This window comes from Frankliniella occidentalis, unplaced genomic scaffold (genome assembly GCF_000697945.3).
Source record: "Frankliniella occidentalis isolate FOCC.00 unplaced genomic scaffold, Focc_3.1 Scaffold95, whole genome shotgun sequence".
NCBI classification, from domain to species: Eukaryota; Metazoa; Arthropoda; class Insecta; order Thysanoptera; family Thripidae; genus Frankliniella; species Frankliniella occidentalis.
The window spans coordinates 58,453-83,960 of NW_026267224.1; the positions used below are offsets into that span (position 1 = coordinate 58,453).

The 25,508-nt window shown below is 44.0% G+C and overlaps 6 protein-coding genes across 9 annotated transcripts; 4 read left to right on the forward strand and 2 right to left on the reverse strand.

Moving 5' to 3' along the window:
* Window positions 1-6: 6 nt before the first annotated feature.
* Window positions 7-585, forward strand: LOC127749807 (uncharacterized). Its single transcript, XM_052269553.1, has 2 exons — window positions 7-264; window positions 342-585. Exons 1-2 carry the CDS (start codon window positions 106-108, stop codon window positions 495-497), a joined length of 315 nt encoding a protein of 104 aa, XP_052125513.1. The 5' UTR covers window positions 7-105; the 3' UTR covers window positions 498-585.
* A 2,020-nt stretch (window positions 586-2,605) lies between these two features.
* LOC113210540 (uncharacterized) lies at window positions 2,606-7,736 on the forward strand. The gene is made up of 10 exons (XM_026428590.2): window positions 2,606-2,767; window positions 3,120-3,354; window positions 4,071-4,210; window positions 4,283-5,052; window positions 5,124-5,230; window positions 5,309-5,461; window positions 5,551-5,713; window positions 5,797-5,873; window positions 5,951-6,076; window positions 6,173-7,736. The coding sequence occupies exons 2-10, from the start codon at window positions 3,175-3,177 to the stop codon at window positions 6,650-6,652; spliced, it is 2,196 nt and encodes a 731-aa protein (XP_026284375.2). The 5' UTR covers window positions 2,606-2,767; window positions 3,120-3,174; the 3' UTR covers window positions 6,653-7,736.
* A 793-nt stretch (window positions 7,737-8,529) lies between these two features.
* Window positions 8,530-13,232, forward strand: LOC113210553 (uncharacterized). The gene is made up of 10 exons (XM_026428606.2): window positions 8,530-8,815; window positions 9,111-9,294; window positions 9,794-9,927; window positions 9,999-10,681; window positions 10,772-10,884; window positions 10,973-11,110; window positions 11,194-11,374; window positions 11,460-11,545; window positions 11,630-11,755; window positions 11,846-13,232. Exons 2-10 carry the CDS (start codon window positions 9,115-9,117, stop codon window positions 12,305-12,307), a joined length of 2,103 nt encoding a protein of 700 aa, XP_026284391.2. The 5' UTR covers window positions 8,530-8,815; window positions 9,111-9,114; the 3' UTR covers window positions 12,308-13,232.
* Window positions 12,586-14,811, reverse strand: LOC113210554 (ras-related protein Rab-34). Its single transcript, XM_052269557.1, has 6 exons — window positions 14,647-14,811; window positions 14,119-14,364; window positions 13,932-14,033; window positions 13,782-13,846; window positions 13,575-13,705; window positions 12,586-13,457 (listed from the first exon to the last, which is right to left on the reverse strand). Exons 2-6 carry the CDS (start codon window positions 14,355-14,357, stop codon window positions 13,230-13,232), a joined length of 765 nt encoding a protein of 254 aa, XP_052125517.1. The 5' UTR covers window positions 14,358-14,364; window positions 14,647-14,811; the 3' UTR covers window positions 12,586-13,229.
* A 111-nt stretch (window positions 14,812-14,922) lies between these two features.
* On the forward strand, window positions 14,923-15,938 carry LOC113210555 (intraflagellar transport protein 22 homolog). Its single transcript, XM_026428610.2, has 4 exons — window positions 14,923-15,065; window positions 15,139-15,311; window positions 15,394-15,593; window positions 15,674-15,938. Exons 1-4 carry the CDS (start codon window positions 15,027-15,029, stop codon window positions 15,832-15,834), a joined length of 573 nt encoding a protein of 190 aa, XP_026284395.1. The 5' UTR covers window positions 14,923-15,026; the 3' UTR covers window positions 15,835-15,938.
* Window positions 15,935-25,382, reverse strand: LOC113210551 (transcription elongation factor SPT6). Of its 4 annotated transcripts, none has more exons than XM_026428603.2 (27): window positions 25,278-25,382; window positions 24,557-24,618; window positions 24,417-24,486; window positions 23,986-24,179; window positions 23,771-23,887; window positions 23,449-23,463; window positions 23,126-23,292; window positions 22,919-23,047; window positions 22,706-22,814; window positions 22,493-22,627; window positions 22,225-22,416; window positions 21,987-22,129; window positions 21,436-21,909; window positions 21,003-21,348; window positions 20,721-20,897; window positions 20,411-20,626; window positions 20,097-20,309; window positions 19,853-19,990; window positions 19,475-19,770; window positions 18,633-19,379; window positions 18,346-18,550; window positions 17,940-18,251; window positions 17,612-17,849; window positions 17,382-17,527; window positions 17,074-17,300; window positions 16,868-16,999; window positions 15,935-16,756 (listed from the first exon to the last, which is right to left on the reverse strand). In XM_026428603.2, the coding sequence occupies exons 2-27, from the start codon at window positions 24,593-24,595 to the stop codon at window positions 16,507-16,509; spliced, it is 5,427 nt and encodes a 1,808-aa protein (XP_026284388.1). In that variant the 5' UTR covers window positions 24,596-24,618; window positions 25,278-25,382; the 3' UTR covers window positions 15,935-16,506. The 4 variants fall into 4 exon arrangements, with proteins under 4 accessions (XP_026284388.1, XP_026284387.1, XP_026284389.1 ...); XM_026428602.2 differs by lacking the exon at window positions 25,278-25,382 and adding an exon at window positions 25,101-25,271; XM_026428604.2 differs by lacking the exon at window positions 25,278-25,382 and adding an exon at window positions 24,926-25,007.
* Between the last annotated feature and the right edge of the window lie 126 nt (window positions 25,383-25,508).

Here is a 25,508-nt window from a genome sequence, read left to right on the forward strand (position 1 = left end):
AAGCGCGGCGTGCTTTTCCTGGTGCACGGCGACGTCACCAGGGTGCAACAGTGGGCCCAGCAGCGCCTCGGGGGCGACGCTGTTAACGGCGTCCGGGACGGGCTCATGAACGGCGAGGCGGTCCGAGCTGAGGAGGGTGCTCAGGTCCTCGACGAGCTCCTGGAGGCCGTCGCGGCGCACAAGTCTGACGTATCCCGGCCCTTCGCCGGCTACGTGAAAATCGTGCGCACCGTCGAGGATGAGCTGCAGTCGCTAGGACGGAGCGTGAGTTGAACGCGTGGAGCTTATTCTCTCTTGTGTAACGCCGTCGTGCAAAGGTGTCAACAGGTGTCTCGTTTCAGGACACGGACCCCCACGTCAAGGTGCGGACCCTCGCGGACCGCAGCCTCGACAGCGAGGCGCTGGCCGCCTTCATCAACGAGAACGCCGCCTGGTCGCAGCTCGCTGGCGAGGCCGACCTCCGCCTCGCCGTCAACCTGGCGAGCTCGCCTCTCTGATAATTAGTGTTAGAATGGGTGGCAAACTGATTTGTAAATACCTCTCTTAATCTTAACTATAATAAATCGCCAGTCATTTGAACTGCTATTGCCCGAGCATTTGATAACAACACCGACATAACAACATTAATTCACACTAACATATTTATGACTGAAAAATTGAACTGGTTGAGCCAGCCTAATGTTGTCCAAGGCGGGCTGTCCAAGCCTATTTATTTGCCACCAACCTACACGCTACCGAAACGCGGAGCAGGGACGTCCCGCGCTGCGTAGGCCATCCCGCCAAGCAGCTGTTCGCTGGCCCGCTAGTGCCGCTAGGATACCACTGTGCAGATTAGTTCCTTGGCTTCTGCGTACACCCTGGGGGCTTTGGACTACAATTTGCATGAAAAAGTAACTTTTTAGCAGATGATACCTTACAACCTTACACCTAAATTAAACATAACTAACTATACATGAGTAATGTAAGGTGTCATTGCTTTTACTCTCGATTAAGAAAAATATAAAAGAGAACGAATAGCAATCTCTCCTATATTGCGCTAGGCGGGGCCGTGGGGTGGCTGAGGCCGTCGCGTCGGTCGCGTCGCGTTGTTGCGCGAGCCACTAGCCGAGCCGGGTGGAGCCGAGCGGAGCCGAGCCGAGCGGAGCCCGAGCCCCGAGCCGTCGGCCGCGCTAGTCTACGCTAGTCCTCCCCCTCCCTCGCACCGCTGGAGCCCCCGCACCACCAACCTCCCATCCCCCCTTCCCCACAAGTGTAAATACAGAAATATAATAGACTGGAATAGAATAATTCTTGACAAGGTATCATCTGCTTTCACGATCCGTTTCTGGTCGGAACTTTTTTAGTCGGGTTGAGCTTTCTCCGGCAGGCCGGATTGGTAGCCACTAACAGGGACGCATGTATCTTTGAATGCACTCAAGATTGCGTACTCCATTGTCCCGTAAGTCGCCATAGCTCCTGCAGCCCTAGCGGGTATGCAATCCCGCAACACTGGAGAACACGTAATGATGCATCATTCGCTGAAAATGCTTTCAGCCGATGCAAGCTCCCAGGGCGCCTGATAGATAGGCATCGTATTGTCTGCAGTGCACGTGCGTACTGTGGGGCGGCCTACCCTGAGTCCCGCAGGCGCCGAAGTTCCGCCAGCTCCGTCATGCGCGCGCCGCCCGCACTGCCGGCATCCGGACCAAACTCGTGAACGGCTAGGCGGCACGAGTCAAGGAGGGAGCTCAGGTCCTCGACGAGCTCCCGGAGGCCGTCGCGGAGCACAAGTCGGACGTATACCGGCCCTTAATTCGTGAGTTCGTGAACATCGTGCGCAACGGCGAGGATGAGCTGCAGTGGCTGGGACGGAGCGTGAGTGGCGTGAGTTTGACCGCATTTTACCCCCTGCCGTATGGTGCAAAGATCTCAACAGGTGTCTCGTTGCAAGACAAGGACCCCCACGTCAAGGTGCGGACCCTCGCGGACCGCAGTCTGAACAGCGAGGCGCTGGCGTCCCTCATCGTCAACGAGGACGCTGCCTGGTCGCAGCTAGCAGGAGGCGAGCGAGGGCGAGCCCGCTGCACTGATAGTGAAATTCCTCAGCAATAAAAACTAATTTCTGAAAACCTTCCTGAGCATTGTTTAATTTTGCTTTGCTCTCCCCTTCCTAGTTCGCCGCGATTGAAATCGCGAATCGATGTGTTGCAGCTAGTCATAATCTAGGCCATTATCAATTGAAGAAAATGCAAATGGTTATCCGGTGTAGCAACCCAAAACTAAAACAGAAGAAACGTGTGGTGTCCTGTCCAGGGCCCTTTGATTTGCCTCTGCCTAGCGCTGCCTGGCCTCCCGCCGTGCCGGGTAGGCCACCCACCGTGCTCCGCCGCGAGGAGTGCGGTGTGGGCTGCGAGGCGCGGCGCTTCGGGCCCGCGTTAGCCAGCGGGGTTGTGACCCTTCATGTACAGCACTCTAGGCGATGCTGGAAGGGGCCCCGCCGCCGCCGCCCGCCGCCCACCCCTCTCCCCTCTACTCTCTCCCCCACTCCCACATCCCCGCTCCTCTTGCCCCCCCCCCCTCTCCTTCGCGTTTGGCGTCGCCGGGCGGCGCCGGTCTGTCGCGGCCGGCGGCCGGGCTGCCCAGCCCAGCCAGCCACGCGACAGCAGTGTTGTGGGCCTACAGCTGATCGGACGCTGCTGTTTTTTAGTCGGCTGCGCGGGGCGTCAGCTAGCGTGTTGTTTGGAAGCGAGCGTTGTCGCTGTTTGGGTTTTACTTGTTGTTAAACCAGGTAACGTGACGTTTCGGTAAGGTGGTTGTTCGTAAAACTGCTTTGATGTTTAGTTCGTGTCGGTTTTGTGTGTCCTTTGTCCGTCTGGAGAGACTGCGACGAAGGACGCCATATTTATTTTATTACTTAGTGCCCGTTTCGTTTCTGTTTTCTTCCTTACCGTGATAGGGAACCGATAGAACCTTCTGTTCATATTCGGTTTGAAACCAACTGTGAAATGATAAAACACCCAAAACAAAAGTGTATAACCATATAACTCTATGGACTAATATTGATTTTATATCACTATGATTTTTTTTATTACTTTTTTGCTCTCCTTCTATAATTTCTTTTTTTGCTATTCATTTTACAGGTTTTTCACATACATGAGTTAAGGATCGGTTTGCGTCCATCTCACATCCAGAGACATGGCGACGCCAGGCTCGGCCCTTGCGGCCCTCACCCAGTGCTCGCTGTGCTTCGAGCAGTTCGACATGCAGGACCGCAGGCCCAAGCTCATGGACTGCGCCCATACGTATTGCCTCGACTGCCTCACCAGGCACGTTAAGACGTCGGGCGGTGCCAAGACCTGCCCCAAGTGTCGCCAGGTAAATAATCCCGTGCTCCCGCTCAAGGTGTTCACTAACGATTTAGTCGTTCAATAAGTTGCATGGTTTCTCTCAAGATAGGGGGTCGCCTGGATCTAGCTCGAAGCCGATTATCTTTTTCAGTCTAAGTTTGTACTTGTAACGCGAGGAGTGTCGGCACGGGAGTGTGGGTGCTCCCGGAACAAACTTTCCCTTTGCCTGACCGAGTCCTATCGGCCCTATACTACGTGATGGGCGCTCAGGGCGGGCTACCGGCCACACGCAGCTGCTTGGCAGGTTGGCCTACCCAGAGCGTTGCAGGCGCTATCGCTGCCTCACCTTTTACCAGCAGGTCTGTCGTGGTCTGGCGTCTAGAGGGTAATCATCGGAGAGCACAGGACACGGATCGGAAGGGGGGGGGGGGGGGTAGCCTTATGTGGCCACGGCCGCTCGGTATAGACCCTTTCAGCGCTCCCACGGTCCCCCCACTCCAGCGGCGCGTCGCCTAGCAACGCGATCCAAACAAACCGAGGTGCGCAGCCAGCGCGCTTGACCACTGCACCGCCCGCCGCCGGGCGGTCCAGCGCGCTGGCTGCACACCTCGGTTTGTTTGGATCGCATTGCTAGGCGACGCGCCGCTGGAGTGGGGGGACCGTGGGAGCGCTGAAAGGGTCTATGAGCCTAGAGCACCTACTCAACCGAAAAACCATTAATTTCGTTCCCTCTTCTTTTCTTAGCCGTTTACTGAGGCACCCTTCTTCCTCAAGGACAACTACCAAATCTGCGAATCGTTGGATGAATTGGCATTGGTAGCGGCCAGCAGCACAAGTGTCGAAAATCCACCGTCGACAGCGGAGATCCCGGTTGTCTCACTGAGGTAGTGAGTCTATGCGAGTGATCAGGGACTTCAGACTTATCCAAGCAAACTAACTATGTTTTCACTGCATAGGTTCTTCTGCACGCGCTGCAACCGGGATGCGAACGACTCGTGCCTGGAGAACGGGCACGACTTGTGCGAAAAGACGGGCTTGGTGCTGAAGCGAGCCACCGAGGCCAAGGAGCAGGCCAAGCGCCAGTTCCAGCGAGAGGACGGCGTCCTCAAGGACCTGGCCGAGAGCCTGGAGGCCTTCGCGGCGGCCATCAACGGCAAGGGTGGCCTCGGGCCGCGGGCACAGCGCGAGATGGGCGAGGTGAAGAAGCAGCGAGAGGTCCTGGACAAGACGTCCAAGCTCGTCATGGAGGTGCCCCTGACGGCGTTCCAGGACAACGGGGACGTCCCGCGCGCACTCGACAGATTCCTGCAGGCGAACAGCGAGCGCCTGTTCGCGCTGCAGGAGCAGAAGCGCATGCTGGACATGGCCAAGAAGTGCACGGTGACGGTGCGAGCGGACGACACGGGGCTGGCCACGGGCACGAGCAAGACCCTGGCGATCGGGCCGGGAAGTACCGCCGAGGACCGAGTCCTCTCCTATCTCATCTACCTCCTGCTCCACGGCCATGAGGGGCCGACTGAGGAGGACGCTGCTGGGACCGACACCGGGGCTGCCGGGAGTTCGTCTGCTGTCCCGTCCCTGGACACGCTCATCGCTGACGTGAAGAAGTGCGTCATCGACGGGGACGACGAGTCCGACAACGACAATGAAGACGACAGTGACAGTGATGGTGGCGACTCAGCCGAGCAGTGGGTCCGAATCGGTAAAAGCAGTGGCCATGAGTCGGGTGAGTTGAATACTGAACGTGACATTTTTGGATTGTTGGCAATACATTAATCAAGGGTTCGCATTTTGTAGATACATCCTCCGTGGTGTCAGAAGTTGGCAGGCTTGAGAACTGTCGAAGTGCAAGGAGGTTGCTTGTGGGGAAAATACCAATTACAGTCAAACCAGAAGAAATCAAGGTATTTCTTCAGAAAAATTTAATACATTTCAGAAATGCCACTGGAACGTGTGTGTTTTTAAAACTCTTAATGTTTCAGGAACTATTCTCAGAGTTTGGGGATGTTTTGTATGTTCGTTTCCTGACAAAATCAAACAAAGCAAAGGCTGCAACTGCAAATATTCCCAAATTTCATCGTGCTTTAGTTTATGTTCCTGATGATAGAACAGTTGAAAATATTTTAAGAAATAGGGTAATCTAAATACATTGATTTGATCAAATTTACATTGGCTTTCTTGCATCAATGGAATGAAATAATTTTAGTGGGAATGCTGATTTCAGCCAATTGCCTATGATGGTTGTTATCATTTTGATGAAAAACAAGGACAATTTGGACGATGGCTGCTAAACGTTAAAGAAGACAGAACAAAAATGCATGGTGTTGCAAATGCTAAGCAGCAAAGAAAAACAAAAACCTCAGCCAAAAAGAGTGCTCCCCTAAACAGTAATATTTCTTTTGCATTCAAATGCGCATATTGCCAGTTGTAAGCATCAGTGTTGAAAGTAACCATATACTGTAATTTTCAGGCTCTCAAGATAATGAGGCTGCTCGGAAAGTGTTTGCAAATCAAGTACCATTGGATAGTACTGAAAGCGACCTTGCTGTAAGTTATGTAAAATAATGTCTCTACATGTTTCTTATTCATCAGTTAAATTTGTGTTCCCTTTTCCACTGGTACAGAATTTCTTCTCCAATTATGGTGCAGTTACTAGTGTTGTTAAAGTACGACATGGTGTGGGGCAAAAATGCATGGCATTTATAACTTTTGAAGATGAGAGATCAGTCGCCCAAATTTTTGAAGCACGGGTAAGTAGCTCAAAACATTTTAACTATATTGACTCTGAAAAGAGTATTCTCTCATATCTGAAAAACGAAAATATCACTGAATTGTATTGTGTGCAGCCAATCATGTACAATGGATTTGACCTGCAAGTACGAGAGTATCGTGACAAGACAACATCTGCCCCACGAGCTCAGCAGTCAGCCTCAGCTATGGTTCCTGCTCCAGGAACCTCTAATTCTCAGTTCTCTTGGGCTGAAACAATGACCGCTGCAGCTGCCGCCACTACTGTTGCAATGTCTACATACTGCATTGCTACTATTGAGCGGAATAAACAAGGTGCACAGCAACAACAGCAGAGGCCAAAGCGGCAGCCTCAACAAAATAAGCAAAATCAACAGCACCGCCAGCAACAGCATCAGCAGCCTCAGCAGCGTCAGCAGCGTCAGCATCAGCAACGTAAGCAACAGTACCTACAAAAGCAACGTCACCAACAGGAGGAGCACCGTCAGCAAAGTCAGCAACAGGAGCATCATCATTCACAACCTAGAGGAAGGCCCAAAGGAAAGCAAGATGATGATGAGCAATGCTGTATTATGTAACTGTAATTTGATAAAGAAGAATTGGTTGTAGCTGTTATTTTAATTTTACTCTATAGAATAACAATTTCTATATTTCTGGGATGGTTTGGTGTTTGGCTTATTCTTAATAAATGTGCATAACTTTCTATGTAAAAATCATAGTTTTAGTCTTAAGTTAAAATTTATATATATAGCCTCCATTTTAATAGCTTCACTGATTTAACACCATTCTCTCAAAACTTTGCTTCAAGCACCTGTTGTTTACAATTGTAGAAATGAACCAAATATTTGCCTAGTTTACTTTTCTCTGTCCCTCTTTCTTTTCTTTTTTTTTTTTCAAATGTATTGCTGTTTTTTATACATTTTTTGACAGTAATTATAGTTAGTCTAACTTAAAATCAAGTTTTCAAGTATCAAGTAATTCAAGTAGAATCACATGAACAAAACTGCTCAGCTGCTGATATACACTCTCTTAAAACTTGCCTTGGATACAGATCATATACAATTTTTCTCTTGTAAAGATGAATCAAAGTTATTGCCTGGTTTGGAATGACCCTGACTTTCTACAGCCCCAAGTGTTGAGGGAAGATCCATACAGCAGCTAGTTAACAAACTGATTACTATATGAAGTATGTTATAATTGCAAATATGGACCTTTTGAGGGTTGTGAGTTGGCCTCAGAAAAAGAATGCAATAAATGTCCACTATGATGTGGGTTTCTTTGACTTTCTTCTTTGTTCCTGTGGCAATAAGCAGATTTCTGTGGACCCTGAATTTATTGAAATTTTCAATTTAAAGGTCAAGATTTGGTTCAGCTTTTGCCAGAATAGAAAGAAATAGAGGTGAGCAACCCAGTAAGAAAGGGCAATTGAATTGGCATCAAAACATCATTAAATCAATGTCAAAATGGTGAAATTGATGTCAAAACAATATAGTTCTGATTTGAATTATTCACTGGGAAAGCATAGTTTATCATGGACAAGTCAATCTATTGCATTTGAATTTATTCTTTTTTTCTCTCTGTGGCTCCAGTATTTTTATGGCTCTAAGTTCAGAAATGATGTGTGTCGTGATTGTTGTCAATAAAAATAATTTCTCGCTTAAAGTTTGTATGAGTAAATAATAATTACGAACAAACTCTGTTCCTATTAACAGTTTTGAGATCCCAAAGAAATGTTAAAAAATGTATTTAAGTTGACAATGGACCTGTTTATTTATTTTTTTTATCTCCGACAGTGGCTTTAGAAGGGTTAAAGTTTCCAGACGAGATGAAACATATATTCCCTTTGCGGAATAGAACAATTTATTTTGTTTTTGAGGAGACACAATGGTCTGACTGGGGTGGGGGAAAGTCATCAGAACAGCGATCGACTCACAACTCTGTCGCAGCAGCATTTTTAATCGGCGAAATGTTCAAAGTAAATACAAATATTTCTGCCTGGTGGCTGGTACACGATAGAGTCCTAGTACACGACAACGCCGGGCGGTTAGGCCACCCATCGCGCTCGACCCCGAGAGTGGCTTCAAAGAGGGGGAGAGGGGGGGGGCGGAGGTCGCCCAAGTCAGTCTGGCCATATTCCGAAACTACGAAAACGGAGGCTCGGCCAGGGTTGTGAGCCTGAGTCGAACTGCGTGTTAAACACCGACCGAGGCCCGTGAGCAGCGGGTACTTACTGTCGCCGCGACAAACGGCCGGCCCCGACGCACCAGCACGCACCAGTCTAGTGCTGTTAGGGGGTGCGTCGTCGTCTTTGAGGCCAGCGCGGTTGGCCCCACTGGGGCCAGACGCCCAACGTGCTTGGGAGGCACCTTGTTGGGAGGGGCGCGGGGGCCCCGGACTCCCCCGTTTCCACTTTCTGCCCCCTCCCCCCCTCTCCCCTCCGGCTTATCGTGCGGGCGAAGGCGGCCGGCGGTCGCTGGCCGGGCCCGTCGGACGCCGCCGTCGAGCCGGTTCGGCTGCGGGCTCGTACTCGCTCGTTTCTCGTCCACACGCACACCAAGGCACAGAGTGTGTTGTGCCTCTGCCGCACAGCTGTACGGACCGGCTTTGCTGTTGCTGGGCTGGGCGGCGTGAGGAGGATTTCTGTCCTGTGACCAACACCTGGGCACTTCAGAGTGTTTGAGGCGCCCAAGCAGTCGCTGCCTAGCTTTGGATTTTACCTAATTTGACCGTCGTTTATAAAGGTGAGGTCGGCATTGGGGCTGTGAAAGCTGTTGTATTGAACGTCGTAACCTATCTGGACAGGCGCAAACCAACGACGCCATGTTCGTTTTCAATGCTTTAGCCGGTGTATGACTTTTTGGTTTTCACACGTGCAATGCGCTTGCGTGCATTACATTTTATTACGTTTCTCGATCATTTGTTTTCCATGTTCGTTCTCATATTCCGGTTAGCATTACTTGTACCTTTAGCACAGATGGGCTTTAGCACACGATACGTGTTTTGTATCTTATCGCAATTTGTCTCACCATTTTCCAGAGACATGGCGGCGAAAAGCTCGGCCCTCGCGGACTTCGTCCAGTGCCCGCTGTGCTTCGAGCAGTTCGACATGCAGGACCGCTTGCCTAAGCTCATGAACTGCGGCCACACGTACTGCCTCGACTGCCTCACCAGGCACGTCAAGATGTCGGGCGGTGCCAAGACCTGCCCCAAGTGCAGACAGGTATGACCAAAGCTCCACTATCGCTGAACTATAAAAATTATTTAAACGTATGCGTCCGTGCGACTCGAGATATTAGCCCTTATCGTTTGGATTGTGAGATGGGAACGGGGAGGGGTGTAGTAGAGTCCTATATGGGTGTAGTAGGCCGTGGGTCGTGTACGGGCCGTGGAGCCCAGCTCTCCGGATTGGTGGTCCGGGTGGTCTTTGTCAAGTGTCCCTAATATGCGGGGATGGAGAGCGGTCGGAAAGGTAAAGCTGTGACCATCAAAGCTATCTGTGCTGCTGTACAGCCAGGTGCTGCCCGCCGCGCCGCCGTGTGTTTGATGATGTTTTGGGGTAGGGGGGGATTGAGGGGAATACCGGCTGATGGCCTTGGACTCCGACGTGCCTCCGTCAGCGTGCCCCCCCTTCCGCTTTTCCACCTTCACTGTGCGGGTTGCCTACCCGCCCGGGGCACCCGTTCTAAGTAACGATTGATTTTCGGATTCTTTCTCTTCAGGTCTTTTCCGAAGCGCCGTTCTTTCTGAAGAACAACTTTCACATTTGCGAGACGCTGAGTGACTTGGAGGCGAGGGCGAGAGCGCCGGGCGCCTGTTCACCATCAGCTCCAGAGATGCCCGCCGTGTCATTGAGGTATGAAAGCTTCAAACTTGAGTAAGCTCTGGGACTCTCTGGATATGAAATAATTTGCTCTCGCTGCGCAGGTTCTTCTGCACCCGCTGCAACCGGGATGCGAACGACTCGTGCCTGATGAAAATGCACCCCGTGTGCGACAAGACGGGCTTGGTGCTGAAGCGAGCCACCGAGGCCAAGGAGCAGGCCAAGCGCCAGTTCCAGCGGGAGGACGGCGTCCTCAAGGACCTGGCCGAGAGCCTGGAGGCCTTCGCGGTGGCCATCAACGGCAAGGGTGGCCTCGGGCCGCGGGCCCAGCGCGAGATGGGCGAGGTGAAGAAGCAGCGAGAGGTCCTGGACAAGACGTCCAAGCTCGTCATGGAGGTGCCCCTGACGGCGTTCCAGGACAACGGGGACGTCCCGCGCGCACTCGACAGATTCCTGCAGGCGAACAGCGAGCGCCTGTTCGCGCTGCAGGAGCAGAAGAGCATGCTGGACATGGCCAAGAAGTGCACGGTGACGGTGCGAGCGGACGACACGGGGCTGGCCACGGGCACGAGCAAGACCCTGGCGATCGGGCCGGGAAGTCCCGCCGAGGACCGAGTCCTCTCCTACCTCATCTACCTCCTGCTCCACGGCCAGGACGCTGCCGGCAGCTCGTCTGCGGTCCCGTCCCTGGACACGCTCATCGCTGACGTGAAGAAGTGCATCATCGACGGGGACGTGCCGGACAATGACGAGGACGACAGTGACAGCGACGGGAGTGACTGCTCGGGTAAGCAACCGGTCGAATGTCTAAGACATGCCATGGGTATTTTTTGGTTGTACATTAATCGATGCGGTTTGCAATTGCAAATTGTTTCAGATACCTCTTCTGTTGTGTCTGAAGCGGCGAGCATTGTGCCAGACAATTGTAAAAATGCTAAGAAGGTGTTTGTGGGAAGAATACCAAAAGATGCTAAACCAGAACAAATCAAGGTCTCTACATTAATCTCATTTTAGACCCGAGGTTTTCTTATGTTCAATAATCTTGTTATTATGTAAATGCAAAAATTTTTTGTTTCAGGATCGCTTTTCAACATTTGGGAAGATTTTGTATGTTCGTTTCTTGACAAGTCCCATAAAGGCAGAGGCTACTGGGAATCATTGTGCCTTATTATATGTGTCTGATGACAAAACTGTGCAGAACATTTTGAGGAGCAGGGTAAGGAAATTTTACATCCTTAATATGTATTACTGCTTTGTTTCAATAGGAAGCAGCATACCTAGAGTTTGTTTTGATTTCAGCCAATTACCCTCAGACATCTCCTGAATACATTATCTGGACAAAAGACTTATGCAAACGTCCTGCTGAATGTTCAAGAAGATAGAACAGGACAACACAAAGGTAGTGGAGAAGCTAAGCAGCAGCGAAGACAAAAAAGGCTTGCTAAGAAGAAAGGTGGACCGTCGTCAGCACCTCAAAAAGGCAGGACAGCTTTTATGTGTGATCTTTGGTTGCCACTGCCAATTGATGGTTAGAAATGAAAATAACCAGATACTGTAATTTACAGGCTCTCAATCTAATCAGGACAATGAGGCTGCTAGGAGAGTCTTTGCAAATCAAGTACCACTAGACAGTGCTGAAGCCGATCTTGCAGTGAGTTGTGCTTCCTATGCAGATGGTTCCATATACCCCTCCAACTATCTCCTAATTTTTTTAATTTCATTTGCATCAATATAGAATTTCTTCTCGAAGTATGGTCCAGTTGCTTCTGTTACTAAAAGGCGACATGGGGTTGGACAAAAATGCATGGCATTTATCACATTCAGAGATGATAAATCAGTTGCTCGAGTTCTTGGAGCACGGGTAAGTAAAGCATCATCAAACATTTGAAAAAAAAGATTGATTCAATAAAAATTGACTGTTAAATTTTATCAACAAATTCACTTTTTGCAGCCAATCATGTACAATGGATTTGACCTGCAAGTACGAGAATATGACAACAAGACTCCCCGCCGTGCCGCTCAGCAGCAGCAGCAGCAGCAGTCAACCTCTCCGATGTTTACTCCTCCTACCTCTAATCCCCAAATGCAACTTCAAGCAATAACTGCTGCGACTGCTGCTAACGCTGCAGCATTGTCTGCCTTATGTGTCTCTAATATTGATCAGCACAACAAAAACTACGCTCAGCAACAGCCTAACCAGCAACAACAGCAGGGACCTAATAAACGGCAGCCGCCTCAACCGAATAAGCAACCGCAACAGCAGCAGAAGCCAAAGCAGAAGCAACAACCGCAGCAGCCGCAACAGCAACCGCAGCAGCAGCTACAGCAATTGCAGCCACAGCAGCTAAATCAATCGCAGCCACAGCAGCGTCAGCAAAAGCCCAAAGGCAAGGAGGACTGCTGTGTTATGTAAATCAAAGCATTGATTTTTTAATGTGATTTTTTCATTATATTGTGTGATATGGCTTCTAGTGGTATCGTTTTTAAAGAATCATGATTAATTTAGTATTTGAAACCGTTTATTTGGTTCTCAAATGTGAGGTATAGCCAGAAAAAATAATAATCATGTGCGGTCAGTTCAAGATAAGATTATATAGAATTTTCAAGTTCTGTAAATCCAAAGCATGTGAACATAACTGCTAAAGCTGCTGATATACATTGTTCTCTTATAACTTGCCTTGGACACAGGTCATTTACCATTTTTTCTTGTAACAGAAATGAACCAAAGTTATTTCATTACTAGAATATCTGCCTGGTTTTGGATGTAAGTGACCATGAATTTCTACAGCCCCAAAATAGTGCTGAGGGAGAGATCCCTACAGCAAATGGTCTGCTATTTAACAACATGACTGATACTGTGATGTATGTTATATTTGCAAATATGGACCTTTTGAGGGTTGTGAGTTTACCTGAGAAAAAACGGTGCAATGAATGTCCACTTATTATGTGGGTTTCTTTGACTTTCTTCTTTATTGAAACTTATATCTGTTCCTATGGCAATAAGCGGATATATGTGGAACCTGAATCTATTAAAATTTGAAATTTAATAGTCAAGATTTGGTCCACCTTTTGCCGGAATAGAAAGAATGGGTGAGAAAGCAATTTTGTTCCCTTTTGGGAATCTTTTTTGCACAATTATTACTATAACTCAAGAAGAAAGTCTTTTGTATATTTCTTGCACCTCAATTCATATTGTTGATTGGATTATGTACAAGTTGATCCACTGCATTTGAATTTATTTGATTTCTTTGGTGGTTCTAGTGTTTTTAAGGCTGTAAGTTTAGAAATTATGTATGTCCTGATTTCGTCAACAAGAATAAAATCATGTTCAAAGTTTATATGGGTAAATTGTACTTACAAACAAGCTCCGTTCCAATTGACAGTTTAATACCAGCAGTGTGGAGGTCCCGAAGAACAGACACTTCAAATGCTAAGGCTGCTATTCGTAAAAACAGCTCATTGACACCATCTCCAGTACGAGAGGAAACAGCCCAGTACTCAGCTCCAAGTTGTTGGGCAACTTGAGTGGCCAGTTTTTCTACATGTTTGTAGGCTGAAGAGGACTTGAAAAATAGTTGATTAAGTTTCAGACAGGGGTTGTAGAAAATAATGTCAAGAACTTTTTTTTTTAATCACAAATAAGAAAGTGTGTGCTTGTGGACACTAGTATGTGTACTTACTAGAAGGTCACTTTTGGTACCTATGAGGAATATAATTGGACGCAAGGCATTGCAGGCAAGGGCCTCCTCTAGCCACTTGGCACAATTAGAAAGTGAATAAATATTTGACAAATCAAAAATAACTCCAATAACTAGGAATATAAAAAAACTCAAAATTAGTTCATTAAGTTGATCAGTGCAGAATTTTTAAGTCAATGCTGGGCATACCTTGTGCACCACGATAATAAGAACTTGCTATGCATTTAAAACGTTCTTGTCCAGCTGTGTCCCAGCTGCAAATTCAAAATGGAAATAACAATTAAGCAACTAGTCTTATTAGGAAAGTTAATTCTAGCAATAACATAATTTCTATCTTACATTTGGAGATTAAATGGGATCTTCAGTATATCAAAACGTTCTACTTCAAAGTCTACACCAATTGTAGCCTTGTAGTTACTGCTGAATACCTTATGACAAAACCTGAAATTACATTGATAGTACGTACATTATAATTCCTTGCTTCTAACACAAGCTTTTAAAAATGAATACTTTAGAGACCTGATACCTGTTGACAAGACTTGTCTTTCCTGCTGCAACGTCACCAAGAAAGATTACTTTAGAAATCTTCAAACCAGGGATAAACTTTCCAGTGGATGAACAGATTTCCCTAACAGCAAAAGAGAAATCATTTTGTTTGTGAGGTGTGAATTGATGACTAAACGGTTTGGGGAAGTCATCAATACGGTGTTCCACACAGGCTTGACTCTGCATCATCTTAAGTACAACTGAGCGCGAAGGCAGCATTGGCAATCTGAAATTTGTTTTGAAACTTCAAAGATAGCAGGAGAATGTAAAATGAAATGCTTGAAAGGTGCTCCCTCAATAACAGTACCACGAGGACGCCTCCCGCACTTGGGCGCCCTGCCGGGTGGGCCACCGGTCCTCACACATGTGCTTGACGGGTTGGCCTACCCAGCGCGTAGCAGGCGCTATCATTAGCGTTGCCTCGTGAGACGTTCATGGGAGAAAGGGGGGGGGGGCTTCACACAATTTTCAAAGCATCTCTTCGCTCGTCTTCCACCTTCTCACTTACCGCTCCCTTCTCTTCTTTACTTGTTTGGACCTCCTCCACCGCTAAAATTGAGCGTCCAATGAACAATTTTCTGTAGCACAAATAAATGACGTATTATAAATACTTGTTCTGTATCACTTCTCTATTGAAGAACTAAACGCCAATCTCCTTTGCTTTTCAGAAACGATGCCGTCACCGGCAAGCAGTATGTTACTTCTTTGTGACTACAAACACTGTGCGAGCAGCTGAAGCCCGAAAGCGTCATGGGCTGTCCGCGCGTTGCTAGGCAACCCGGTACCGGCCACAACAAACCTTCTGCTCGCGAGCGCAAGATGTGCGAACGAGTGGAGGTGCTGTGCTGAAGGGCTGAAACCCTTAGATAAGTACCCGGTGTTCTCAAAATGTTCAGATTAAAAGTAATTATCATTGGTCCAATTAAGGTAAGCAATATTTCATTATTGTTTCATGTAGTAATGCATTAGGAGGACTTCACCCTTACTGTTTGCTTTTCAGAGTGGAAAGACTACAATTTCAAACTTCTTAGCAGATGCCACAGAGAGCAGTGGTGGGGAATACCATGCTACGCAAGGCGTAAGGATATTACAGTTTGAAAGTGGTAACCTTGGGACAAATAATCAGTCAGTAAAAGCTGAGGTGGAGTTGTGGGATTGCAGTGGTGATCATAAGTGTGTGATTTCTTTTGCAGTATAAGAAACAAGTTGAAGTGGCGGTGTAATAACATGAGCAGTTTCCCCTTTTCTTTTGTAGACGTTTTGAATCCTGTTGGCCAGCTTTTCAGCAAGGTACCCATGGAGTAGTGTTGGTATATGATCCTAACACAGCTGGTCATGTCAATGAGTTGGAGACATTATTTAGCTATTTTGTGCAGCAAACAGGACTTGACATCAAAAATTGTCTCATACTTTCCAATCCAAAAACGGCTCCTCGATCAACCTCACTTACTTTGAGTATGTACTTTTTCATTACAGAAACTAAAATTTAAGAAAGATTTGTCAATACTTTATGTTAATTATCCTCCCTTCAATAGGTGGTACTTTTTCTCGAGTTCACCAAACTACTGTCAACATAGATGAGAATAGCAATAAGCTAAGGTCAGATTTTAACAACTTTTTAGCAGGCTTGATTAGTAGAATGCGTGATACCAATGAGCAAGAAGAACTGAACATCATGAATGGGCTTTCAGTATGATATGTTTACCTGCCGAGTGACCCACAATATTATTAAGTCATTGTCATTGGCTTTTTAATTGCTAGTGTAAATGATATGGATAATACAGTAAAAATAAGAGTAGTTTTTGATTCAGTTCATTTCATGATAAACCTAAACTGGCCTTACACAGAAGATTCACAGTCAATCAATCTACATGGTCAGTATGTAGTTTTGAGCAACAGGAAGACCACAATGTATTTCTTGTATCATTCAACACAAACATTGCCACGCCAGTGATCAATTAGGAAAGTTCATTATTTCCAAAATCCTAGAGGAAGAACTATGCTTAATAAGAATACCTAAGACAAAAAGAGCAACCTCTGTTCTTACTTTGATTTGAACTAATCTACCATCTTGATACAGCACTGCGATCATAATATTTAATAAAAACATGCAAGAGCCACATATTTTAGAGGATAATTTGTCATACCCTACAAGCCAGGAATTAAAAAATAAAACATACTATTGCTACTAAAAATACATATTCCAGTTAACATTAAGCAGTCAACACCGTAGAAAATTAAAGCATTAATCATATTCTGTACAATAAGAAAAGGATAATCAAATGTAAACATAGAATTTCCTAGGAAAATTTTAATTCTCATAGGAAGAGGCTTTAGAGAGGAAATATATACATACAAATTAATTTTACTAATGTTCGTCAATGAGGGGGGTAGCATCACCAGTACTTTCGACCATTGATTCTGGTGAGGCTATAGTTCTAGGTGTTGATCTTGCAGACATAGAGCCATGAGGTGATCTTGTCTCATAACCAGTAATGCGAGGATGTTGCCCATATCCCACAGCAGGACTAGAGCGAGGTGTACCACTGCGACTAAAGTGACCACTACTTCCTGGTACTCTTGGGCTCTGCTCATATCGCTTGTAGCCTGATCTGCTCCTAGAAACAGAAGAGAGGAAGAGGTTCAAATGCAATTAAGAAAAGCAAGGCTGTGGTGTAACTTAAGATATAACAGAAAACACAATACAATTGACTCATCCAAATACTTACGATTCACTTCGTGGTGTTCCACTTCCTCCTCCTGGTACGTAAGGACTTCCTGACACTGAGCCTCTAGGTGTACTATCGTATCGGGGAGTGGTCGACCTTCTTCCCTCATCATAGCGAGGAGTTGTGCCTGATCTGCAAACCAAAAGGTTGTGAGTTAGAACAGATATATTCTTTGTGATATAGGTCTATATCTTGGAGGTACTTACCTGCTGTGTGAAGAGTGAGCAACATGAGGTTGATGGGGTGTGGGTGTTGGAGCTGGTCTGTGTGATGGTGTTCGATGTGCTGTTTGTGCTGGGGTAACAGCACCTGGGTGCAGAAATCCGGCTGTCATCTGTGATGGAGTAGGTTGACCATATCGAGGTGTTTGCGTAGCATGGTGTGGTGTCGCATAAGGTGTCATGAAAGGTGTTTGGCCTGATGGTGTGTAGGGCTGTAACAAGAAAAAAGAGGTTGAGATAATGTCACAGCCTAAAAAACATTTTTTCTCAACCAAACCAATTCAGTAGCTTACAGTATTAGGGTAGCCATGAACACTAGCAGCTCCATAAACACCAGGAGTATGAGAGTAATGTGGAGTCTGACTGGCCACCTGTGACAAGCTGTGCAGCATATGGGTCGGCATACTTTGCGCAACTCGTTGAATGGCAGGGTCAATATCTGAAATTGAAAATTACCAAATGTGACTACCTGAAAATGAATACAGATAATGTCATGGTTTGTATCATGTAGAATAAAACTTACTAGCCATGCTAAGATTTGGAGTTGCTGGGAAGGGTGTTCTGCTAGTCATCCCAGCACGAGGAGTACTTGGCGTGCTTCCAGGAATAGGATCTCTGAAATGTTCTTTGAACCACTTGAAAAGTGCGTTCAAATTTTCAAACATTTGTTGCCTAAATCTAAATCCATCAGGTGTAACTGTCACATATTCATGCCGGCATCGATTAAGTATATATGAAAGCATGAATTTTCCAGGGAGCGACTGTAAAGAAGAGATACTGACAAATTACTCCCCGAAACTTACAAAAACGGCAGTACACAAAAAAATCCTAATTGCATAATTAGGACTTGCCTGAGTTGCTGATATTATATAATGAATCTTGCTCGGATTTCTCCGTTTTTCATCCTTTAATATTTCTTCAGCTTTGTCTTTTTTACCTCCCATTGTTTCACGGTAATATTTAAATGAAATCAAGTCACGAGCATGTGAAGCCATGGGATTAACATGTCGAGCTATGATTTCATCAAGGTCTTCAAACTCATCCTTGCCAATCCACAAAGATTGACCAAGTGAAAAAGAGTTCTCTTTACCTTCCTCTCTTACATCAATATGTTGATATATGTTGTCAGCTACTTTCCAAGTAACAGTCAAATGATCTGCTCCCTTAAAAAAAAAAAGCAAAAACAATTGATCAAAATAATATTAGACAGAATTATGCATAGACTGCCATAAGTGAAACTAAAATAACAACCCTTACCTTACTAGATGGTCTGACAATACATTCACCCTGATCAAGAGTAGCCATGAGTTTTTCAGCTTCCTTAAACGAAATGTTATGGAATGAAGGATGAACAATAACTCGCTTGATGTAGGCATGTTGCTGTTTCATCTTCTTTGTATCCTCCTCTGTTTTCTTGTCCTTTGCCTCTCTGTCTGTATCATAGTATGGATCTCGATTTGGTCTATATATTTGGAAAAAACAATTTCACAGAATGAAACATGGTATGAAGAACTTTTGTGGTTATTACTGAAATTTTACCCTACCTCCATTCATGGTTGGCATCCATGAGGTCTGAAGATTTGGAGGTACACTCAACAGAAAACCTATTCACATCAATCTTTGTTATCCGACAGTGAATTATCTGGTTTGTTTTCACTCTTTCTTCAGGATTACTGACATGTTTATCAGACAAGTTTTTAATGTGAATATAACCTTGAATACCATTGTCAAGACGCAACTTCACGCCGGTGGCCTTTCCAGGACATGTTTCAGCATCAAAATGATTCCAAACTTCAGACAGCTCTGGGAAATCATTTTTCAAACAAAAAGGACATTGCCACAAACCAGTCTCATCATTTCTGACAGGGTTTGCATTATCTAGTTGCTCATGTTGTGGTTTGCGGTGTTGAATGCCTATTACAGTAGCTAAAATCATTTTCCCAAGATAAAATGTTTCTGGATTCTCCTTGGTTAAGATGTCAAAAAGTTCTTCTGGGTTAGGGGAGGCAAATGGAGTACGCATATCCTTGTACCTGTGGTTAAGTTCATTTCTAATATCATACAAGGTTATGCTCTTATTGCCAAAGCCTTGTCTTTCAAGTTCTTCAGCAAAAGCATCCAGGTCAAGATCTTTTAATCTCTCTGGAGACTCCAAAATTTCCTCTAATGCTCCAGCAGGATTGGCATCCTCATCATCATACTCCAATGCATCCACTGCCATTTTCCTTGCCCATTCATAAGCTTCAGGATGAACACGAGATCCATCAAGAACCTCTACATATGCTTCAGTACTAGAATAGAAATAAGAATGTTTTACTTTCCGCTTCATCTTTAACATGAAGAAAATAAAAACAAAGGTAAAACAAAACCATTACGATTTCCTCACCTGTCTCCTAATGAGTTTGTGTCAATGCGTATAAATCCAGCACAATTAATAAAAACCTTGGGTCCCATGTGACAAGATGTTACTAATTGGGTACGGTTTTCTAAACGCTGGTTGGTTTGCTTCAGAAGCTTGATTAGTGCTGTTCCCTTACGAGGACCAAGTCCACAAATAAACTGAACAAGGTTGGCAGTTTGACCGGTTTGAACAGCAACATTAATATCTACTCCAACTTCGTTGGTTCGATTTACAAATTCTAGGTATAGTGCTTCAAGTAAGTCTTCTTTGGCCAATTGGTCCTGGATAGAAAAGTTTTTAAAATTGTATCATATATTTCTGTATTATGATCTACATAGTTAGAGAACACTTTAAAATTCTCACCTGAAGGGGGTGAAACCGAAGACATAAAATTTCCTCATCACTAGTACACAGTTGAGAGTACTCTATTAATGGGTCTTGTAACCGGCGTGCAAGCGATATGGCTTGCCTCAAAAGCAGAGGATAATCTCTGAACTCATTCTGAAATTGAAGAAGTTCAACTCATTCAAGTAACTCGATTGTGGCACTTACTTTGAAGTACAAAATATAATTGAAATGTTAATGTAAATCATTAATTTCTGTTTACCTCTGCCTTAATAGAGTTGGCAAAAATTTTGGCAAGGTCATTGTCAACAATTTCAACATTGATGGAAGGAAATTGATCATCCTCCACCAAATCTTTTACAACATTTTTCAGGTCCTGGACAACCATTAATGCATCTCTGCTCTCTCCACCGACAACAATAACATGAGGCTTTTTGGTTGAGATGAAATTGCGTACTGCAGTAAGGTCTGCCTCCTGGTAAAAGAAGAAAAAAACACAAAAAACAAACACAATAGTAGGAGGTAGGCTCCAATGTTTAATAAAAGCTTGTAGTACAAGAAGTAGGAGGAAAATACCTTTTGAAGCTTATCATCTTCCCTGTAACCATTGCGCCTCTTTAAAATGCCTGGCAACCGTAGGTAGTCAGTCACCTCCCCATCTGGGGCAACAATACACGCAAACGCAGCTTGGGAATAATCAGGCACATATGCAAGACCCATGACACGAAGCCCCTTCGACGTGTCATAATCATCTTCATCTTCATCTGGGAACTCAACAGTGTAGGGTGAAACCTGAAGAAAAGTTTTCATTAAAATATTACTTGTATGTAATTTATACTCAACACAACAAAAAAAATAATACAGAAAAGTATGAGTTTAACCTCACCTTAATCCAATTGTACAAACGCCGGCAACAGGACCGCAGAACACAATCCTTTGCCTCATTGTGTAAGACACTCTTCAGTTCCTTTCTTATTTCAGGAATTAACATTTTACGAAGAGCAAGATCAACACATTCTACCCGAATTGTATTCCATTCTTGGACATGTTTGATAAATTCATCCTGGCAATTGTAAATAAAATAAATAACACTAGGCCTTGTAATACAATAATAAACAAACACAAAAATATTGCAAAAAATTTGCAATTTGAATACTACTTATCATACCCTTAGGTAAAGTTGCTTGGCTTCTTCAATAAAAGAAGCAGTGGTCAAGCCTTCTATTTGGTCAGAGAATGAAATAGTTATGTTCTTTTCTTCCTCAGCCATAACCAGTTTCAAAAACTGTTCATCAGACAAGTCACGAACTGGTTTCCCTTTCAAATATTTCAATCCATAAATAGGGTGGTTTTCATCTATTTCCTTTATACCCTTCTTGGTGGGTACAACATCAATTTTGGAACGCTCGAAAAGCGCCTCTCTGACACATTTCCGTACCAATGGCTCCCTTGACAATTGTGCAGCAACCATGTACTTTACAGCCTTCAAGACTTCTTCAGAATTCGGAAATTGCCTGTAAAATATGACAAGAGTAAAAAAAACTGTCTTCAAGAGAAGAATGAATAAATGACAAGCAGCAATATTTAGCTCCAACACTTACGCAGAGAGATATTCTTTAGCCAAAGCAAGAGGTTCAACAGATTCCTGTTCCACCTCATGTCGTTGGTAATTATCTCTCAGATTTTCAGCAAATTGTTCAGGGGAGAGTCCAAACCGTTTGGCAAATCCTGCTAACCGTGCTTTCCGACACATGCTATATGGTCCAGACCTAACAGCCTGTTTCACTTGATCTTGAGGTTCATCCTCCTCAACATCATCTTCCTCATCTTCAAGATCATCATCATCCTCTACATCCTCATCAGTAACCTCCTCTTCTTCACCATCATCATTAACTATTGTTTTCTTTTTCTTCCTTCTCTCCCGACGATTACGTTGTGCTTCTTTACGTTGCTGTCGCTCAAGTTTCTCTTTAGTTTTACATGCTATTTGCATAGCTGGAACCTCATGAGAGTAATACAGGAGAAAATGCATGTGAACATCTCGGAGTTCTTCTGGAGTCTGAACGGCTCGCACTCTGGTGAAATTTAACAACTTGAATTAGATCAAGATAAAACTGCACAGTATTTAGAGAAAAATCAAACATCTGATTACCGGTCAATATCATCATCTGTCAAAACTCTGACATCTTCAGGAATGTCTGCTGTGCTGTCCTTAGTTAGCTGCTCCCCTTGATAATCACGCATTTTCTCAAACAGTTTAATAAGTGTTTGTTTGCGTGCCAATAACTGACACCACTGGACACATTAAAGTAATATTAAGACACCAGAAAGAAAAGTTTTAAGTAATTTCAGTAATGAAACATTAATGTTACTGGATATTTTCGACCAACCTTTTCATCATACTTGTACACCTTCCATAGATCACTTAGTGTGAGCTCTGGAGAGACATACTCTTTCCTATAAAACGCAATAAAAGGAACTTCCAAACTTTGATTTCTCATGAAATCAAGAGCTTTCTTAATCTTGTATTGTGTAGCACTTGGTTCTTTTCTTGTCTTATCACTCTCAGAATTTAAACCATGCTGAATCCAAAACAGACATCTTTAAAAAAAATATTCAAATAAATGCAATACAGCTGTATGAATGGAAGTGTTTTACCTGAGTTGAAATAGAGGGTTTGCAAAAGGCTTGCTTGTAGATCCAAGTGGCTTCCTCTTCTAACTTTTCATCACATTCTGGTGTTACTGGTGTATCACGTAACTGCATCCTTTCTGGTATGTCTGTGTTACGAATCTAGGAAAATGAAAAATGAAAGATGAGGAAAAATACTTTGATCAGAGACAGGAAAAATTCATCAAGATCTGTACTAACCTGATTATCCAGATCAGTAAAATGACCTCTCTTTAGTTCGCTAGGTTCATAAATTTCAAATATAGATTTCTTTGATGTTTTCTTTGCTGCTTTTTTCTTTGCTTTCCTCCTACGAAAATAATAGTAAGTTGTGATTGGCATAGAATAGATGGAAGTATATGGAATGTAATGGGCTGTTATTGCCAAGCCTGACAGAACTGGTCATAATTTTACCTTCTTCCTGGATCATCCTCTTCTTGGTAATCTTCATCTTCTTCATACTCCTCCTCTTCTTGATCATATTTATCAAACTCGTCATAGTCAAAATCAACTCCAAAGATATCTTGTGCTTCTTGAAGAGCCCTAATAAGATTAGGACACATAATATAAATAAATAAATTACTTACTCCTGCTAAGGAAAATGACAGCAGAGGTACTTACGCATCCGTAAAAATAGGTTTTCGCTTTTTACGTTTATCGGTGATAGGCCGCCCTTCATCATCAACAATAAAATCGTCAGCGTCTGAATAATCATCTCCTTCTTCATCACCCTCTTCATCAAAATCGCCTGCAGTTTCATCTCGACGCTCTGAGGACCGATCTTCTTCCTGTCAAACATAAATACACCAATTGATAAACCAAAATGGCACAATCAGCAGACCCTGATCCCTTCATGAAAGAAAGAAAAACCACAACTAGAATACTTAGTATCAAGAATCAAAGAGAAGAAGAAGAAAAAATAAAACAGTTCAAACTCAACTTACCCTTTCATCAGCCTCCTGAGACAATTGAAGCACACAAAAAAATAGTTTAGTCACATCACACTTTAAAGTAGCCAAAATTTGTTACACAAAATCGGGACAACATTAAAAATAGCAACATCCCTTGAAATGAACAGCAAAATTTTAAAAACTTATTGAAAAGCAAAACATATGCAAGCATCTTATAAGCTGGCTAGAAAGAAACATAGAACACCCTAGCTCTAGCAAGAGCATTGTTCTTTTTATCCACAGTTTGAGAGAAAAAAGGAGGGGAGGAGAAGGTGGGGTTAAAGTGGGGCATATAACCCCAAGATGCTGAACTTACATTATCTGACCCTTCAAACAGCTCATTTGCCACTACATCCCTTTCATCTCCTCTGTCTTCCTCTTGCTCGTCTTCAGATTCATCAGCCGTTATGCGCTTCAAACGTTTAAATCGTTTCTGATAAAACAAAAGGAATAAATGGTAATTGTTGTAGAAATTGGAATATAATGCACAAATACTAATTCAAAGAAAATAATTAAAATTTAACTACACACCTTTCTCTCTACTTTAACACCAAGGTTTTCCTCTAGCAAATCATAGTCTTCGTCTTCTAGACGATCATCCAGGTCATCTTCGTCATCACTTTTCTTTCTCTTTTTTGACCCAGCAGATGCATCTGATTCGTCCCCACTTTCCTCAATTGGATTATCATCGATAAGATCTTTTAAGTCCTCCCCATCTCCCTCATCTGGCAAAAGAGTACAAAAAAGTGTTGTCACACATTTGTGTGTCATGTTGTACAGAAGCAAAAGCCCATCCAATTGGACCTCATAATTCACACCAATCCATAACACTTCAGTCAACGAGTCTCAATGGCAAAGGCCATGAAACTTCAAGTTAGCTGCTTCAGATTTGCGCAGTGATAGTAATCATTGGTTGTGCAGGCAGGAGAAACATAAAACAACAAAGTAAAAGAAAAAATTACCATCATCTTCGTCATCATCGTCACTATCAATTGTTTTCCGTTTCGTGGTCTTTTTCTCAAATTCTTCGTCCTGGAAAAAATAATGTGTAATGAGAACATGGCTTTCCATCACTTTGACAAATAATAATAAGAAGCCTTACTTCACTTTCTTCAGCCTCAGAGTCAATAAAGCCAGACATGTTGGTTAAAGGGTAAATCTAACCTGAAAAAATAATTTGAAACAATAGTTAATATTTGACAAACTACTGAATTAGCTACTACATTAGAATAATATTTTCTGAAGTGTATTAGAGATATACACAACTCAGGACAAAAATCAGGTAATATTGTATGGTACAACTCTTAAATCCATGCTAACTTCCTTTGACAATTAGTAAAACCCGTCAAACAGTATGAACAGTTTTCAAAGTGCATCATTAAGTGTATCGAACGTTATGATTATCAGAGAAGAGAAACTGTGAATTTTGGTAGAAAATCTATCATCAATCTGACGTAAACATGGTACAAACCAGAGGTTAGAACAAACCGTATCTCCGTATGAAAGATATTATTAACAATCGCGACTTGTCGGACAGATACTAACAAAATCTTGATTACTTTCTTTAGATGAAAATATGAATTGTTAAAACAGAACAAGCCAGAATGCTAAGTTGCGTTAAAAACTACCGCGTTCAAGAGCTCTACCTTTCGTGGGCCGAGTAAGAGAGTAAGAAATGTCAGTCAGAAATACGGTACAGACTACGACGATTTGAACGCCGAAATGTACATAAATTGTTCCCCGGATAGTATGGGTGACAACTGAACATGCAGTTTTATTTTCAATGTTATTTCTGCACTTATAACCAATATATTTGTGTCTACCTTGAACACAATAACTTTAGGAATTTCAGAAGTTTAGGCAGGCAACCGAACCGAGCCTTGCCGAGCCGAGCCAAAAAAAGCCAAAATCTAGCCAAGCTCGCCGACTAATCGAGTCGCTCATTCGAGAGAGCTATGTGCTGATTTGCGGGCTTTACGGCTTCTGAAACGGTTGATACGGTTTTTCCAATAAATAATTCAGAAGATATTTTAAAAATTAAGACAAAAGATATA